Source organism: Poecilia latipinna, unplaced genomic scaffold, assembly GCF_001443285.1.
Source record: "Poecilia latipinna isolate Pla-1442-1.1 unplaced genomic scaffold, P_latipinna-1.0 Scaffold271, whole genome shotgun sequence".
NCBI classification, from domain to species: domain Eukaryota; kingdom Metazoa; phylum Chordata; class Actinopteri; order Cyprinodontiformes; family Poeciliidae; genus Poecilia; species Poecilia latipinna.
The window spans coordinates 487849-506548 of NW_015112887.1; the positions used below are offsets into that span (position 1 = coordinate 487849).

Here is an 18700-nt window from a genome sequence, read left to right on the forward strand (position 1 = left end):
AGATTCAAAGCAAGCAGAACGACTGCCTTACTGTAATAGTGAAAAAATACTCCAGGGATATGCTTGAATCAGGACTGCTGTTGTATTCTTCTCCTTCCATCTCCGTACGTGTTTGCACTCCTTGTGTCTCACCCTGCTGGTTTTCTTTTTCTGTTGCTCAAGCTCTTCTCTTGCTTTCAACAGTAACACACATAAGACACATTTGATCTGCATGTGTAAGGGACTTAACAACAAGCTCTAAAGGCTTAGATGCGATGACTTACTTCCTGTGCCAAGATGTATATGAGTCAGTGCATGTTACGATGATTCTGTGTGCAAATTTGCTAACAGTTCCACAAGTGAGCACCTCTCTGTAACGGCCAACAAGCAACAGTTACAACCAATATTTAAGAGTGGAGCAATGATTTGTTGTTTCACCTAACCCTAACCTGAGCAAATGATCAACTGACCACTGAAACCTTTCTTGTTGGGGTTTGCTGTAGAGAAAAGAAATCCTCCTAAACTCTTAGTTAACTTCAACAAGAAAGTAAGTGAAACTTTCTGAAAGATAAATTCCACCATATCAGTGATCATCCAGAGACAGCATGACAGATCGTCAAATAATAATAATACTAATAATAATACTACTTCTAATAATAATAATAAAACAAAACAAAACAGAGATTCAGATGTTCCAGGAAGAACAAAAGTGAGTTAGGAATATGTTGAAAATTTTCTCGGGAGATATAATCTTGATAGATAAGTAAAATTTCCTCCGGCTTTGGTGACTACTGTCAAGTGATGGTGATATACAAGCAGTGTTATGAGACTGCTGGGAGATTTTTCCTTTATTCAGTTGAAAGAAAAACAATCCTTTCAACTATTACAGTGCTATTTAGTCATTATAGGCTTGTGCTTATGCAGGGAATACTTTGGGAATACTTGGGGATTTTTATGTATTTATTTTAACAACAACAACAAAAAAAAAAAAGGTTAAGACGTTTTGAAATTCTTTGCAATCAGTAAGGAAACTGTTTGCAGTCAGCAGCTAACTCTTAGTAATCTACAGTAAAATGTAAGACTGGCCATATTTATTTATTGGCTCATTGGGATCAGGATTGAAGTAGTGTGATCTCAAAATTATAAATATAAAAAAAAAAATCCATCCTTATTTGTTCAGTGGAGAGTATTTAATTTAATATGCTTACTATTTAAGTTTCTTCTCTAACTTTTCACAGAGTTGGAGCACAGAGACAAAATGATTTATGACTATTCCTTTTATCATCCACATGTTTTCCTCGGGGTTTAGCACCCTGGGCATGTTTCAGCTGATGTAATGATCAGTACAGGTAAATGAAACATGCACTAACATGCGTCTGCTAAATTAGCATTTCTGAACTTGACCAAATGCACTAAATTACCTGAACTCTGCCACGGCGTCCTCGTCTAATTTATAGACCTGTTCCTCGATGTGTTTAATGTCCTTTCTCTGTAGGTTTTGTGTGCGTTTCTCATAGCGCATCCAGTCAGGAGCCGACAGTAATCCTGAGCCAGCAGGCCGCACAGTAAGAGGAGAAATAAATTTTAAAAAAAGAACTGAACATTAAAAGAGTAAATGTGGAATAAACTGAATAAAAGTGGAGATTACCTGAATGTGAGTTTTAATTGTTATATCATAGCTCCCATTAGCTTAAAAAATGTCTCACCAGCCAATAAGTTAACAGTTAAAATGGCTTCCTGAGAATGCCAGGCTGTGCAACACTTAATCTCAACAAAAGTCAGAAAATCTACACTAAAAATCTTATAATGAGAGCCCAAGGGAGAGTGTTGTCCTAAACTGACCTGACTCCAGTCCAAAGCTTGTATTTTCTTTCACCTATTCTTATTATTTTACTGTGTCCTTCTGTGTGATGACAATCTGCAACATTTTTCACACCTGCAGCTTTTGTTCTAAAAATGTTTGGCTGTTTTTTTGGGGGGGGGGGTTTCTTCTTGACTCCATCGTCGCCGTGTTTTCCAGTGTCAGCTGAGTGCTCTCTGTGGCATTGAGAGGTAAACGCAGGAAGTGTGTTTATGTCAGACTGAGACTGTAAAAGTGGAGTGGTCAGGAAGAGTAGATGTGAAGAAGCAATGCTGGACAGGAGGGTTAGCTTTGTACTGTAGGGTTTACATAAACATAACAAGGTTTTTCTAGAACATATCTCCAAATCTTACAGAAGTGCAGATGAACTCATCAATTAAGGAGGAAACAACCTTCCTGTCCAAGGCACTTTCTTGTCATCATTAAATCCAAGAGAGAGAGAGAGAAAAAAAAGTTTGAGCTGATTGGTGTACTGCCTGTGAAGTAGCTGTTGCATTCATTGCCCCCAGCTGCCTTCTAGTTCAGTCCTGTGTAGAGTTAAGACCTCCCTGCCTCTCTGCACCCATCAAGTCCAGCTCAAGGCTGAATGAAGGCTTTTAAATACCCAAGATGCTCGCTGTGCTTCTCCCTTTTCCTGACTTCACGCTTCTCTTTTGATTCCCTTTCTCTCCCCCTTTACTTTAGATTTTTCTCCTTCTTCCTCTCAGTCGATAAAACCCCTGGCAGGTCTCAGTTCTGCCACCTTCTCCGACTCTCCTCGTCTCTCGTTCTGTGTCGTCAGTCATGACAAATCGGATTGGATTTATAGGTATAGATACAGATTGTGGGCTTGGCAGCACGTATTTATACTCCTCTCTGTGTTGCGGCCCAAGGCCTATAATAGGGTTAAACTGCAGTAGGTTATATTTATGTTCATATGTCTATCTGTCAAAATCAATATGGAGATTTAAGACTTCTTTTCCATGAAGCAATGTGTAACATTACAATAGAAGAAGCAGGAGGAACAAAAAATTTGACGCTTTACTTGAACACCAAGTCATTACAATCCTAGCCTGGTTTTCTAAATGAACAAAGTGATATTTTCAATTTAACTCATCTAAGAGAAACCTTTCCCAAAAGCTGTTGATGATAAACGGTGCAGGAACGAATACCGTTGTCGTAAACTCAGACTGCATCTGGCATGCATAGCAGTTTGTTTTGACTAAATCTATGAACCCTCAAGGCCATTTGAAGTGTCATCTCTTGAACGCTCCCAAAACGTCTTGGGCTCATTTTCACAGACTTTCGGTGCATATTTAGGTTACGCCTCCTAACTGGTCGGTGATCATTAGAACGAGCCGCATAAATAACTCATACACATTATGTTCTTCATTACAGTGAATGTACATTTCAGGACAGAACCTGTGATTATCTGCAGGCCTTTTAAATAATAGCACTGCAGAATCAGAGCCTATCGATTTAGAATCGCGGAGACGCTGCCTCTGCTGCTGAAGCAGCTGCCCTGTTATTTGCTGACTGCTTGAGGCAGAAAGGCAGCTCATAAGAGCGTGTCGCAGAGCCGAACACGGCGGAAAAACGACACGCCGTGGAAGTGGAAACGTCTTCCCATGTGTGGGTTCACGAACCCCGCATTGTGGCATTAATTGTAACTATCCCTTTGTGAGGGATGACTGTACCTGAAGTCATTTCGAGACAGGCTTAACAGCACAATAAACATTTATTGTATGTGGCAGCAGACAGTGTTTGGTAAATAAATGAGCAGTTATTGTGGGGATGAAATACTGCTGGGCCAAAAAAATAAAAAATAAAAAAGGGAATAAAGAAAATGGCTTCTTCTGAACATAACGTTACACCAGCTGTAGGAAATCCATCTTTATTGGGCTTTTTATTTACTGCTGTTTGTATTGTAAAATTTTGATGCCACCAGATGGGAAATCACAACTTCACGATTATTTAATAGGCCTATAGAACCAAAGGCCCGCTTCAGTAATGAGTCTGAACTCCTGGGAACGCTGTCTTTGAGGTTCCCAGCTTCTGTTTCGTCACCATATTCCCCAACAGTTAATTACAGGCTCAGTTCGGCACTCTGAGGCTGGATCTGAGGAAATGCATGCTTCTGATCAAGGAGCGCATGGTTTTTCCTTTCGGCTCAGAATGAGTTTCTTTGACCGAAAGTCAGATGGGAGAACGTTTTTGCGGTGTGCCTTTCACTTCACTCGGTCCTACTGACGATCCTATCGGCATTATCTTCTGCTGGGACACGGAGCCATGCACAGAGTGTGTAGTGTGTGTGGTGTGCATGCACACTGTTTTGCCTCTATGCAGCTATGCCGTGCCACAATATTTTTAGGGCTTTTGATGCAGTGAAAGGTAGGCAGGAATCAACTGTATTGATTACCCTTTTATGTGCATCAGAATGAACTCAGTTCCAACTTTGATTGCATAAAAAAAAATGCTGTGCTGTTTCTGTGCCAAATCTGCTGACTGATACCTTTGCACAATGATATAATTGTTACTTTTGTTTTAGCATGCCTGCAAACTGTAGCTTTAGAAAAGGATGTTAAATAGCACGTGTCAGTAAAATTCTGCCGAACTGAATTTTGAATTTAAATGTTCAGTGAGATTGATGACAGGAAAATGAATCACTAAGACTGAATCAAAACGGTGTTAAAGGTTTCACATTTAAGCAAACCAGGTCTTTGCAGCTTTTCCGCTCATATTTTTCTACTTATGCTATTTTTGTTGTTTCAGTTTAATTGTACACAGTATAATCATGTCACATTTTACTGGAAAATGTTTTGAAATTATTTAACATATTAATATATGACATCACAAAGTCAGTTTTAATGGGGTTGGGTTTGCTTTTTATCTCCACTTTCCGTTTGTATGAGTGAATAAATGTCTTCTATTGTCGCTGAACTAGGACAACAAAACTCGGTGCACTAAACGATTGCAGAACACATGAATGAAAATGTGGTAAAACAGTAATAAATGACTAAAACGTTTAACATTCGGGAATCTAATGAATGCACAGTATGGATGATTCATGGGAACCGTTGAAATTATCTTGATTTACACGTCTCCCTATCCATAAAAACCCTTAAAACGATGTTTCCTAACATGTTTCTATTTATAAACTGAATTTCAGTTTGTTCTGTTCCATCTGGTTTAAAGGCGAAAGCTGTCAGCATGAAAGTACGTGATTACCTTCAGTCATAATAACCAATTTGTCCTTTTACACACTATTATGGTTTCAGCGAGCACACAGCCTGCTATCTGCGTTGCCTTCAACCCCCCTCCCCGAATCAGATACCAGGCAGCAAGCCGTCTCTCTGAATTGCAATGTCATTATCAAGACAACTGCTCTTGTAAAATATTAATTTCAATTTCTCTTTTAGCTGATGGGGTGGAAAAGAAAACTTTTCAATCTAAAAACTGCATGCATAATCAAGCAATTTGATTATACAATCGGAATCAATCACAAAGGTGGGAGTTTGTGTTTCAGTCGAGGTTAAGAGTTGCGAGTCCGCGGCGGTTATATTGGTTCAGCGGTAAGTACCCAGATAGGTGTGTGTTATGTTCATGTGGCTGTGATTCAGAAAGCCTCAGAGTGAAACAACATGAAACAGATGTTCCTCACACTATAGCAACGACATGTCATGCTTTTTGTTTTTTTTTCCTCTCCCAGCTTTACTGCCACCATATTACCCTGTGCCACTTCGGCAGGATAATTAGATCAAGTGATAGATTAGCGATACTGCAACTCCCTCACAGCTTATCCTTTCATCAGCTCCACGCACCAGTGATATTAGGCAAAAGAGCCTCAAAGCGTATCAGATCTGTCTGCCAGTCTGATGATAGAAATTTGCTGTTCCAAAGCCGCTCAGATCGAGCAGATGTAAAGAGAGCGTCACACAGATCAGCTAATAGAGCAAGGTGTGTCGCACTTTTCTCTAGTTTCCTAAAGATCGGAGAGCACTCACGACCGATCTCGGCTGATTTTTCAAGGATTCTGAACATGAGCAACAACTTATTGACAAGAGGGTTGACCTGGATATATATTTGTCTGTGTATGTGTGTTTGAATTTGTGTTGCATCTTCAGATGACAAAAAAGGAAAAACAATTGATTCAGATAGTTATGCTCTAGATTAGTGTGTATCAAACCTTTCAGCTACAACTCCCCAGAGTACACAATACCAGCGTAATGCACTTGTATCCCAGACTAGTGGAACCTGCAAACATCTCCACTAAATCAAGTAAATCAACAATCGATTTAGTGCTTTTATCTATTTGTAAGTTCTGTTTGTAGCTCTTCTCACATTTTAGAGCATTATTCGACTTTGTCATGATAATATTTTGGATTTTAATTTCTGATGAGTATCTTAAGATGTCACACCAGAGCTGCTGAATTGACATAATGACCCAAGTCGCACTTTAGTCACAAAAACAAAGACTCAAGACTTGACCTAGACTTAAGCTGTGAAGACTGTTATAGTCAGACTATAAATGGCATGCAAGGAGAAATATGTATTTAATTGGAGACTTGAGAATTTATTTGGACTGGAATTAAAATGAATAAAACTTGACTGGGAATTGCCTGTGAAAGTCTGATGCGACTTGAACCTAATAAAAAAAAGGACTGCTACCTCTCTGCATACATGACAATTTTGTAAAATATTTCATATAAAAATGTGAACAAATCTCAAAGTCAAATGTGAAAATACTACAGGAGAAACTGAAGGAGAAAAGAAAATAAGTTTTTATCTAATAGATATGGTAATGATTTTATATTATCTGGTTATTTAAACTGAAACAAATAATTTAAGTGTTAATAATTTGACTAAAATGCATAAGAGGTATTGCATAATTACTTACCAATGTTGAAAAGCTGTCCTCCTAAGATGGGCTTTGTTCAGTGATCAACCGGCCAAGTATTTGGAAATCTAAATTTTATTTTCTGTTCATTACAATAAAACTAAATAGAAAACAAAAAGCTGTCTCAGTCAGCAAATCATCAACAAAAAGGATGCTCTTTGATTCCATCTGATTTTTTTTCTCTCTAATATTTTAAGTATTTAAAAATAGTATCTTTTTACATCAGTTTACTAGTTTTTTCGCTGGGATAAAAGTATTCGAGGTACATTTTCTAAAACTAATACAGCTGTGCATGCGAGGTGGTGAGTGGCTTATTACAGATATCAATTCATCTACTGATATCAGTTTTTCCACTGAAGTCTAAATCTTTGCGATGGCAGCAAAAAGACTCAGCTGCTGGCTGGTGGTGGTGGGGGTGGGGGGGGGGGTCACGCTCTTGTCTCTGTGTCACATTCAGACAGAGAGAGACGGCGCTTTGTTTGGCCTGCCAATGAAAAGCTCGTCTGTCTTCCACTTCTGATCTTCTCAGGCTTGAGGCCAAGCAGGGAACAGAAGGAGCCTTTGCACAGCGGCAGAGCCCTCTGCCAGTGAGGCGCAGAGAGGCCGTGCAGAGCCGTAACATGGAAAACAGCAGGGGAACTAAACCTCTCGCCTCTCATGCCCAGAGCAGGGCGGAGAGGTCTCTTATCTAAACGCGGGGGGAGGCGTTTACACGCTGTTACTGGGGAGGTTGGAAAAATATTTATATGGAAAAAAAAAAGAAACTTTATGGGTGTGTTTTAATCAGAGGAAGTTGCTGATAACTAAACACATCAAAGCTGAAATAACGAAAGAGGTGATAGGTTGTTATATTTTCATTTTGTGTGTGTGTGTGTGGGTGTGTGTCTGTAACTGCAGTTTAAATGTTTGAGACCACATATATGTAACTGTTGTCTAATCTTGTGATACATAAACACTCCAATTAGGTGTTTTTTTTTTTAACAGCAGCAGTGGTTTATGGAGAGAGAGGGATGGGAAGAGTGGCTTCCTCAGGCAGAGAAGATCATGCACTGCCATCTTGTGGTTTGTAGCATCAATCACCCAGGGAATGATTAGCTCTCACCACCTCTCTGTTTTGGAGATGTTTGAATTAGGAGGAAGCCCCATGAGAGGAGGACAAATCTCTACAGAGCTGCATGTCTTAGAAAACAAAACAAAAAAATCTCTCTCTTTGGTTTTCACTGTTAGAAGATTTTTCTTAAGCGCTGTGGCTCCCACTTAAGTGTGTGTGTGCATATCAGAGCTTCCCTGGGTTCATGCACAAAATAAAGGCAAAGACAGGTTGAAGGTCTGTTGTGACAAAGTGGTGAGTCAGTCTGTTAGAGGGCAAACACAGAACATGATGTTTCTGACGTTCAGTACTTGTGTTATCTGTGTTTATGTCAGACAGACCAACTCCCAATATCACTAAACTAGGCGAGCAAAGGGTAAGAAACCTTGGATGGTTCGCTTATTATTTTGGGGAATGAACACGCTGTTGGTATTGCCTGATTACTGACTACATGTATTATAAAGTGTAGTTTTTTTTTTTTTTTTTAAGATAAAAATGCAATAGAATAAATTTGACAATAGAGTGTCTTGCAAAAGATCTAATACCCAATTGAATTTCTAAATCACAAACTTGACTTTATTTAATCATAGTTTTAGATTAAAATGGTGCATAATTTGGAGGAGGAGGGAAAAGATGCATGCTTTTTAACTTTTTCTACAAATAAAATCCAAAAAGTGTGTAGTGTTTTTATATCTGGCTCTTCTGAGTCAAGACTTTGTAAAAATCAACTTTCAATGTAATTCCAGTTTTTTGGTTTAGAGATTGATTTTTTTCCCTGTTCTTTGTTTTGTCTTAGTCAGGGTGGATAAAGAATGTCTGTCAACATCAGTTTTCAAAGTTTGCAATATTATATATCAACCACACAGATTTCCAATATTGCTGCTTTGGCTGTATGTTTGGGTTGATGTACTGCTTGAAAGTGAACCGCCGTCCCAATCTTATCCTTGACCTGTCGAGTGTATTCCATAATGACCTTCCTTGCTTTTTATTATAAACCCCCATAAAATTGGTAATTTTCCTTCTACTTCAGAAAAATGCCCTACCTCATGTTGATCATCGCCTTGCATCCTAGTAATAGACTTTGAGGTTTGTGGTTGTAACGTGACAACCTGTGCATGCTTTTTAAACCCCTGTAGTTGTTTAAATGGCAGGAAAAAACAATTTGAACTTTTTTGCATAAAATTATGCATAGATGGCTTATAAGCCGTTGTCAGAGTTGGCGGTTTTTAATCCTTGTAGGCTTGACTCAAAGGTTAATTGTCTCAGCTCAAGTGCGAGGACATGAGTCACCGTTGTTAAAGATCTAATAAGGCCGTCTGGTGTCTCACTCCCTTTTCTCTGCTTTTTTTTATTTTTATTAATCTGATCTGAGCAACCCCAGTTTTACAATTCATCAGAGTTTCATATGACTGTAAAACATTGACTGGTCATAAATGTCAGGAAATCTGAATAATTTATTCAGTTTTTACAATGTTCTTAAATAAATGAAAGCTAAAAATGTGAGTAATACTTCAGAAAGGGTTTGGTATTGCAATATAAAAAAATACATAATGTTTAGCTGTACTAAAGTGATTGTATTGTGGGAAGGGAGTGGAGAATCCATTTGTGTGAAGAAGTTTTTTTAATAAGGGAAGGGAGCAAGGATAAAAGTGAAGATTGGTGCGTGTGGGGTTATTTAGTTTTTACCATTTTCATCAAGAGCTTTCAGATGATCTCATGAAATCAAGAGAGAGAGAGAGAGAGAGAGAGATGTACTGTAGTGATGAGTGTCGTCTCATGAGTGGGTTCAGTTGCTACCAGGCGCTGCTCACTGAGCAGCTACTGCTCTACAAGAAGGAGGTCAAGAAGGACACAACTGCTGGAGAAAAACAAAATCCACCCACTCCGATTTTTGTTCACAAAACCTATCATATGGCTTCTTGGGAAAAAATAAAATAAAAAAAATCATCTCTTTTGCATTTAGCTTCTTTCACTTTGCTACAAAAATGAAGATCGCAGATGCAATTATTTATTAGCCAAACATTTTGGATTTACGAGACATACTTCGAAGGAAAATGATTTTATCAATTTATAGCTCATGTTGTTTCTGATCAAATAGAGGGGAAAAATAAGCAATTGCAACATATTTATAAAAATCGTGTTCCAGAGGCCACGGTTAGTGCTTTGCTTCCTTTCCTCTGATTTCTCTAGCAGCTTTAATTCTTTGGAGCACAGATTTTTCTTTATCAGTCAGGTTCTAATGTTCTCATTCAGACAGGTCAGCTTTGCAGGACCAAGCTCTTTGATCGCCAAGTTCTCCTTGGGTGATATGCCTCAAAACAATCTGACCACACATTTTTAAAGTTTCTTTTGAGGCTTAGGAATTATTTCTTTAGTTTAAAATTGCTTACAGTTTCAAAAGATATTTGAATTTTTTTAGGACAACTTCAGACCACTGTGAGAAATAAATACTTCAGACTGCACAAATAGAAAAACTATGGAAATTGGGAATATACTAATAATTCAGATTATTAGGGAGGGTTTTTTATTTTATTTTTTTATTTTATTTTTACCCTAATAAGAATGAGTAAGCTGTGCAGGCCACTGTGTGGGTTTGTGATTTGGAGTGCACGCCGTCTGTGCAGTCCTGAACAGAATCCTGCAGCTAGAGTTAAGCAGCTCACATCAGACTGTTCACCAAGGCCAGCTGGATCAAAAAGGGGCCATATGGTGAGAGAGGACAGCGGGGAGGTTGGGAGAAGAACACCAACATGTGCAATATTTGTACATCTAAAAGCCCACAAAGCAGCTTCCAAGAAGTTGGACCCGCTGTCAGTGTTTTTAAAGGATTCCTTTAACTTTTCGTACATTTGCAGTTTAGGTCTACATTCAGGCCTGTGAGGGATCCAATGTCAAGGGAGATTTTATATCGACCGTGGAGTAGTTTGGAGCTGCCTCGGGGTCGCTTCGTACTACAGTGTGGGCAGGTGCCAAATCCCACTGGAAAATGAAATCAGCATTTCCATAAACCTCGTCAGCAGAGGGAAGCATGAGGTGCTTTAAATTTCCTGGTAGACTGCTGCACTGGCTTTGGACTTGATAAAGAACACTGGACCAATATCAGGAGATAACATGGCTCTTCAAATCGTCACTTAGTGCAAAAAAAAAAACCTCACATTGGACCCCAAGCAGTTTGGACTCCATCTCTACCACCAGATTTTTGGGGCGTTATTTCTAGAAGAAATGCAAAATTTACCTGAAGATTTAGATTTCTGAGCAACAGTCCAGTCTTTTTCCTCCTCTGCCCAGGTAAGACACTTCTGACATTGTCTCTGGTTCATTATGGATATAACAGAAGCAATGTGACATTTGCAGCCTGTGGATATGCCAGTGTTTTGAAAAGGATTGTACAACAAACTCTCTGATGGACTTTGCTGCACAATTCCCTCAAAGCAGCCGTTATATTTGTAGCGGGTACAAATTTTTCAACAGTACTTCTTCCTACCAAGCAACTATTCATTGATATATGCAGATACAGCACCAGGTTAAATGGTAAGCTTTTTACGGTGTGCCCTTTTGTAGCTTACCCTGCTGGACAATTATCAAGCCAGCAGATCTTGATAGCCCCCATGATTGCTAGGCCACCACATGGCCATAACATAACAATGTACTTTTTTTTTTGTTAATTTACTGTTAGCTAAAAGCTATAATTATCAAAATTAATTCAAAAAAGTTTTAAATGTGTCTCAAAAAATAGATAATTGAAATAAATTTGAAATTGGGTTTTTCTGCGCTGTCTTATTTGCGGTCTTCTGCAAAGATTGTGTCAGACTGTTCCTTTTTCTTTTTGTTGAATTAAACCAAACCCCAGTGAACACAGCTTGACGGACATAAAATAGTATTTTGATACCAACTAGCTGATCCCCTTAGAGCTGTATCCTTGAATTTCAATTAGCTATTGGCGTTCAGGGATGGTGCATCTCACAGGTCCTGTACCCGGTCTTTGCTGGATCTTAAAGACACGACTTTCAGTTGCAGAGTTGAGTTTTCCTCTCCTCTCCTGTAAGAAGCCATTGTTCACACACACCAGCACGTAGTGCACACATTGTGCAGCAGTGAGGGCACGCAAATTGGCCTGGAAGTGAAGTTACATGTCAAGCTTTGGTGGAATTGTACTTGACATTTAGAGGAAATTCCCACAAATTAACTGTCTAGAAGTGACATGAGAAGAGCTGCATTACAAGAGTTAAGCGGTTCAAAGTGCGAAGCTCTGTAAGTCGGAGGCCTTGGCATTCAGAATATCGAGTGAAATAAAAGGTAGAGCTAGTTTCAGATGTAGCGTGGCGCTGTGCCTTGTTCACACATCACACGGGGTGTCCTATCGCATGCACGGTCTCACGCAGCACTTCATGATCAGTATGTCTGACGGCGGAAAGAGCTCTCATGCTTGATGATTACAGACTGAAGCAATTACGCAGTGGATGTAATCACGATTAGATGATGTGCATACACCATTACTACGCCAGACGGGTTCATTAACAAAAAAGACAGAGGTCTGATGTTATTATTCTCTTTGACCTTAAAGATCAAGATATCAACAGCACTGCATCAAGCGTGCCGCTCTGGAGACTGGAGGCCATCAGCCTGTTCCATGATTGTGTGTAGGTGTGTGTTTCTTTGTTTCCTTTTTTATGAACTTTTCTTGTATTTTCATTAACCTTCTGAAGACAAATAGGCCGTTGAGGGACTAAGGCCTGGTCCTAATGCTGCAGACACTTTTATATTTAGAAATATACTATTATGGGTTAGAGTTACAAGCTTCCATACTGAAATTAATCAGAGTCAAAACCCTATTAAGAGTAGGAATACAAACTTGTGTGTGTGTGCACATAGGTGTCTGTTTTTCTTTTCACCCTCTCCCATCCCTGACAACCGTCCCGCTTTAGTTGCCGTTACCTGGTGAGAGCCTGAACAACATTATCATCTGCATTATTTAGCAGAAGCACAGCACAATGTGGCTGCTGTATGTATTTTACAGCATCTGTTCCGACTCATTTTGCAGCCAAAATGTCAGTTTTCAGTTCATAATCGAAGAACTGAAATAAAATGTCCATTGTTTGGACCTTAGCAGAGCTTATCAGACATCCTCTCTGGTTTCATGATGCAACCTCTGTGCAAGCTATACGTCTCTGGGCATGTCTGGCATTATAAAGCTCGGAGATGTTAGCAGCAACTGATTTGTAAAATATTTAAATAGGTAAGTCAGTTTCTAGTGCAGTTTGGAGATTTTTGTGGTCGATCTCCAACTTACCAAGATTGAAACGTTCTGGTCTGCCGATAGCAGTTTTATCCGATAATGATTTCTCTCAGGACTTTTTATTTCCATCAAATCAGCAGCAGTGCTTAATGGAAGCTAGCGCTGACTTGGCACCGGTTCTTTTGGTTTCCACTAAACTCTGCCTCGAAATAGATTCTTAACTCTCAGCTCTGACCCGAGCCAGAGGAAAAAACCACTTTTGGAGACTAACTAGAATGTCATGTGATGTTTAAAACTGAAGTTAGAAATGAAAAATGTAAAAAAAAAAAAAACCAAAAAAAACCCCCAACAATAATAATAATAATTACCAAAAGGTGAGATAAGCATTGAAAAACATCACCATGAAAAACTATTGCTCATCCTAGAGATTCAGTTGTTTAGTCCTCCACATTGAGCCAATGTTTTTCAAATCAGCTACTAAACACTTTGCCTTTTCATAATGAGATGTAATAAATCCTTCTCTGAATACTGAGCTCAAGTGCTTTTAATGTTCTCTTGTTACCAATCAAAAATCGAAAGGATTCTTCATAAAATGATCAACATTATGTTATGTTATGCTGATCATCTTCTTCAGGCTGCTGATATCAACAAAATGTCTTAAGTCGGAGGCTTCTTCAGATTCGCTGTAATACGGACTGCTACAGCAGATCCTTTGTGCCGACAACCAACAACGTCTACAACAACTCTTGGAAGAATCTTGCAGTTACAACATCTGGGATTAATAACATACTTTTCAATTGACCTGAATTGCCAGGAATGATTATTATCACAAAGAAATAACCAACCAAACTAAAAATGTCTTATTATTATTTGTGTTGAATTTAGCTTACAGCAGCTTTTGTGCTTCTCCTGACTTTATTTTTAACAGCTCAATATACTGAAAATAGCTCACTTTGTGTTTTCATATTTCTAAAATTAGATTTACCTTACCGACAGCCTCCACTCCACGTAGTATTTTTGTTGCTATGATATAGTGGTGCATTTATATCGCGGGTTCACTGACTGGAAACAGATTTTTTTGCTCATTTCTTCTGGTCAGAGCCGATCACCCCGTTCCCTAGTGGATTTGTCGGTGCATACTTTATTTGATTTATCTTTCCCCCTAAATGTAATATATAAAAGAAAGCATACCCAGTAGGTATCTCTAGCTTTTTGGATCATAATGAGAATGCGTTTTTAAAGGACTCTGCAGAGAAAAAAAATCATTGATTCCAGCGGAGAGAGGGATGCTGTGGTGGGGCTCAGTGTGTGAGGAGAAAAGAAATTGGAGAAGAGAGGGAGAGAAAACAAAAAATGGAAAGGAGGGGAAATAGGAGGCATGATAATGAGCCCTACCTCTGACACATCCTCTTGTTTCTATGGAGACCTTGCAGCCAATCAAATGGCCCCATCTGAGGACTGTACTACTGAGAGTAGATGAGAGGGTGCAGAGACGTATCCGCAGATGCTTCCCAGTATCTTCGAGATGCACAGTAATCCCAGTGAACCTCCCAGCAGCCTCCCTGCCTTCTTTTCATTTATGTATGTGTGGCAGTCGCTGCCGACACTCCTACCTGTGAAGAATTACCAATCATCCTTCATGCCTTAGAACAGAGGCTGCACACCACACGGCTCATTTAGCTCCCGGGCTCCACATCCCCTCCCCACTCCCTCCTCCTTTCTTGCTGGTCCTCCACACCCCTCCGTACCTCCCCACCGTCCGTCAGCCTCTTGGATGCTCCTCATTACATCACGCACGCACTGCTCTGTGGCAGCCCATGTTTGTGACTGGGAAGGAGAGTGAGTGTGAGTGAGTCTGAGTGAGTGAGCCTGTGTGCACACGCCGTCCCACCATCACGTCCCGTTCACCAGAAGACAGGATGGACAAGCCAAGCGTGTGGCGCGCTGTGGTGAGCAGCACGGACCCCCGGAGGACACGGGACCCCGGGTCCCACCCGAGCAGACCGGGCTCGGCCATGGGCTACAGGCTCTACGACATGTGAGTAAAGCTTGATTGTTGTGAACACGGTCGGACAGGTAGACGGGCGGGCGGGCAGAGGCTCGCCTGCCTGGGCGGCGCTGGTGCGGCTCCCATTCACAGGCAGAGCAGTCAAGTGGGTGGCAGAGGAAAACACTGTGTCTGCCCACTCCACAGTCCATGCTGAGTCACCCACGGCTCTCAGACCTTGCTGTGTCTCTCCTGTTCCCTTCCCGTGTTCTTTGTAAACAACGTGTTCTGGGGATTGGGTGGCACGGTGCAGTGTGCTATTGTTTGGATGGCAGTCTCCAATAGCACCAAGATGCATGAATGCCATGTGTGTTCATGTAACATGATAACACCTCGGGGTTGTTTTGTGTTTGCGGAGCTGCCGTTGTAGCTGTGATCACAGCGGAGTCATGTGAGGGATGCTTTTAGAGCCTCGGGGAAACATGACTCATTTCTGCATGATGCTGTGACAGCTCGTACTGGGCACATGAGTCCCTTTCAGCCTCTGCTGTATTTTTGTGGGAGTGATTGTGGTCCTGTGCGTGATTGGTACAATCTTGGTGTGCGTGCGCGCGCGCGTGCGTGCGTGTGTGTGTGTGTGGAACAGCTCGTAAGTCAGCTTGTGCGTGTGCGTGCAAAATGCGGCTGGGTCTTTCATTTTATTTTAGGATCCTACACACAGTCGGTGTGTTGCAAGGTTTGCAATTCTTCCAAAGTAAACCATCTAGGAATCCAGCGAGGACAAAAGGTTGACAAAATGTCACGCTTGTTTTATTACTGTTGGGCAGTTGTGTAACAATTCTTCAAACCGACTTGTGTTGCCTTGTGCACAGTACAATCAGCTGAATAAGGTTTTTTGACTATATTCCTCTGCAGAGATACTATTAAATATGTTGTTATACCAAGTGAGGTCTGTCTTATAGATCCCTGTGAGCATGTGCACATATATTTTGCACATGCATGTACACGCTGATGGGTAATGTTAAATGACCCTTCCATGGCATGATAGGTGGGGATCAGTCTCCTTAATGAATGTGAGACCTTCACTGGTCTCCATTTAGCCTTCTGGATGCAAACTGCTGCTGCTGCTCTTTTAGTGTCCTAAATCACTGCCTTGTATCTTTTCTTGTGTGCATTTTCTCAGTTTAACAACATGAGGAAGAATTTGCGACATTCCTAAATCTGATATGCTTTTGGAGCTGCACAAAAAGCAAGTGGACATCTGTTTCTGCAAACAGATGTCTGCCTGTTAAGAATCTAAGAGATTCTTAGATTGAATCTCTGGTTCAATCTAAGAAAAGCTTTAGCCGTACAAAGTGATGTGACCGGTTCAAGGGACAAACCTCACAAAGATGATGCAAATCCACTACTTGGTTTAACGTCGGTTCGTGGAGGACAAAGGAGATTTGTGAGGGATGGGTACTAAGACTGCCAGTGTCTTGCCAATAACTGGGGTTGGATTCACGGACGTTCTGTTGAAAATCACATTTCATCATAGCTGGCAGCTCAGCAGCCCTCTGGATTCCTAAAGCTGATTGTACCTCATTGGCGGGCCAGAAGCAGAGATGTTTCTCGAGCATTTAAAGATAAGACGTCACTATTTTGACAGGCATTTACAGTTATATAAATAAGTATAAAGAACAAGATCCAAGGAACTATTCTAGCCCGCCTTAATGATTTAGACTGGTAGAGGTGACATCACTGTGTGTGAAAGACCTGTCACTGTAAAGCAGATTAACTATTACTTATAGACAAAGACAAAATTTTTAAAGTGTTGACATTTTTAAAGTGCTTTTGGCGTCTTAGCAATTAGATTGGCTGGCACAGCTAGAATTTGAAAAGTCCGATTTTCTCACATGTTCCCTGCATAATGTAGACGTAAATTCTTACCTTAGCACACCAACCTATCCAGTATGTTCCAATACACTGTGACTCTCAACCCTTGTTCTTCAGAACCACTGTTCTTCCATGTTTTAGATGTGAATCTGCCCCAGCAACCTTGATTCACATAACTGCATTATTTCTTAAGCTTGCCATTAAGTACTGCAGAAGCCTGGTAATCAGGAATTTATTTTTATTCGGTTGTGTGGGAGCACACAAACACCTAAAACAAGCAGGGCAGTCAGCCCTGGAGACGAGTGTAGAAAAACATTATCATAAAAGAAAGAAATTTGAATCTACAAAATGTAAAAGCAGAAAAATGTTGTACCTAATTGAGCCTTCCTGTTATCTTCTGGAAATCTCTCTGTCTCGCTCTTTATGGCCGGAATAAAACAGGTATGTTGGCAAATGTCCTAGAAAAAAGAAACGTGAATATTTCACTGTTATATAGCAAAATGTCTGTGTTACCATCTAAATCGTCATCATTCTAAACACTCTACTGATCCTAATAATTGCCAACATTGAGTCTTTCATCAGAAATAGCATCCACAATAAAAAGTGCCACTGGCAGCATGGCCAACGAGTGCTTATCTGTTGCATTCACTGATTTGAAAGAAGTTGGATGTTTGAGTGTCCCACCAGTAAACAGCTGATTATTATTATTTTTTTTTTTGTGCTACTTATACACTTTGCAGATGTAGAAAATACTTTTTGGCTTCAATTTGTGTTGCATTTTTATGTTGCAGATTAATTATATTTAGTAAATTTATTAGACTTGCTGGTAATTTTTGTATAACTTGGGCTCAAAAAAGAACCATGATTTTTATTTTTATTTTTTTAATAGCCTTTAGATCTGATCACAGTGCGTTGGTTGTTTTTCTACCCATAACAGCATGTTGTAATCGATTCCTTGGAGAAGCTGTACTATTTAATCTCCAGATAAACACCGATAGGGTAAAGCATATCAGTTGAAGGCTTTACCCTTCAACTGATATAATGTCATGTATCCTCAGAGGGCAGCCGTGTTATGAAACGTTTCCAGGAGGAATGCCCTTTCCCCCCCATCCCTGGCGGAGTCATACTTAATGCAGTGCTCCTGTTCAAGTGACGCCAGCGATGATGAAAAATAGTGCGTCACCAGAGCTGTTAGGCACTGACGGCACATTCCTTTGCTATAAGCTTGAGCCTTCTGACAACACAGTGTGTTTGGTCTGCAGACTGAGGGAGTATGCAACTGGCAGCGCTGCTCTGAATATGCCTCCATTGCAGACTGCAACTGTATGATGCATGGTCCAATTGCATAAGACAACACCATCCAAGGTTGTGCAGTGCGAGCACACAATCTGGCATTGAGGATGCTGTCAGCACACATATCAAAGCATACGGAGCCTAATGCTATAACGCAAGATGTGAGGCAGTTGTTAAATCAGTTTGATATCAGCTTTGGCTTTTTATTGGCTTTTTATAAACAACTACTGTCATGTGGCAAGGTGGACATAATCACTTTCGTTGGCACTGAGTCATTATGCCTAGGACCCTGTAAAGCACAGCTCAGTCTCCTCTGTTTCTGACTAGTAGGAACTTCGTGTGGCATTTCTTCTCCGGCTCCATCAATTATCCAATGAACGGAACAGATTGGATGAGAGAGGAATTTTATGCCATTCAATCAGGAGTAGGTGAAAAGGGATGACACATTAGTCACTATGTGTTTTGCATAAACCTCAATCAGCCCCAGTGTAGCTTGAAAAGCT

At 40.3% G+C, this 18700-nt stretch overlaps 1 protein-coding gene across 4 annotated transcripts in view; it reads left to right on the forward strand.

Annotated features, from left to right (window-relative positions):
* LOC106948087 (IQ motif and SEC7 domain-containing protein 1-like) overlaps positions 1 to 18700 on the forward strand; it is a 133488-nt gene that overhangs the window by 52298 nt on the left and 62490 nt on the right. The window contains exon 1 of one of the 4 annotated variants that reach the window (XM_015033553.1): positions 14650 to 15080. The exons of the other annotated variants lie outside the window; for them this stretch is intronic. Coding sequence (XP_014889039.1) covers positions 14962 to 15080 — 119 coding nt within the window. The 5' untranslated portion in view covers positions 14650 to 14961. Of the gene's footprint in view, positions 1 to 14649; positions 15081 to 18700 lie in introns of those variants that run through there. 4 annotated transcript variants of the gene reach the window in all.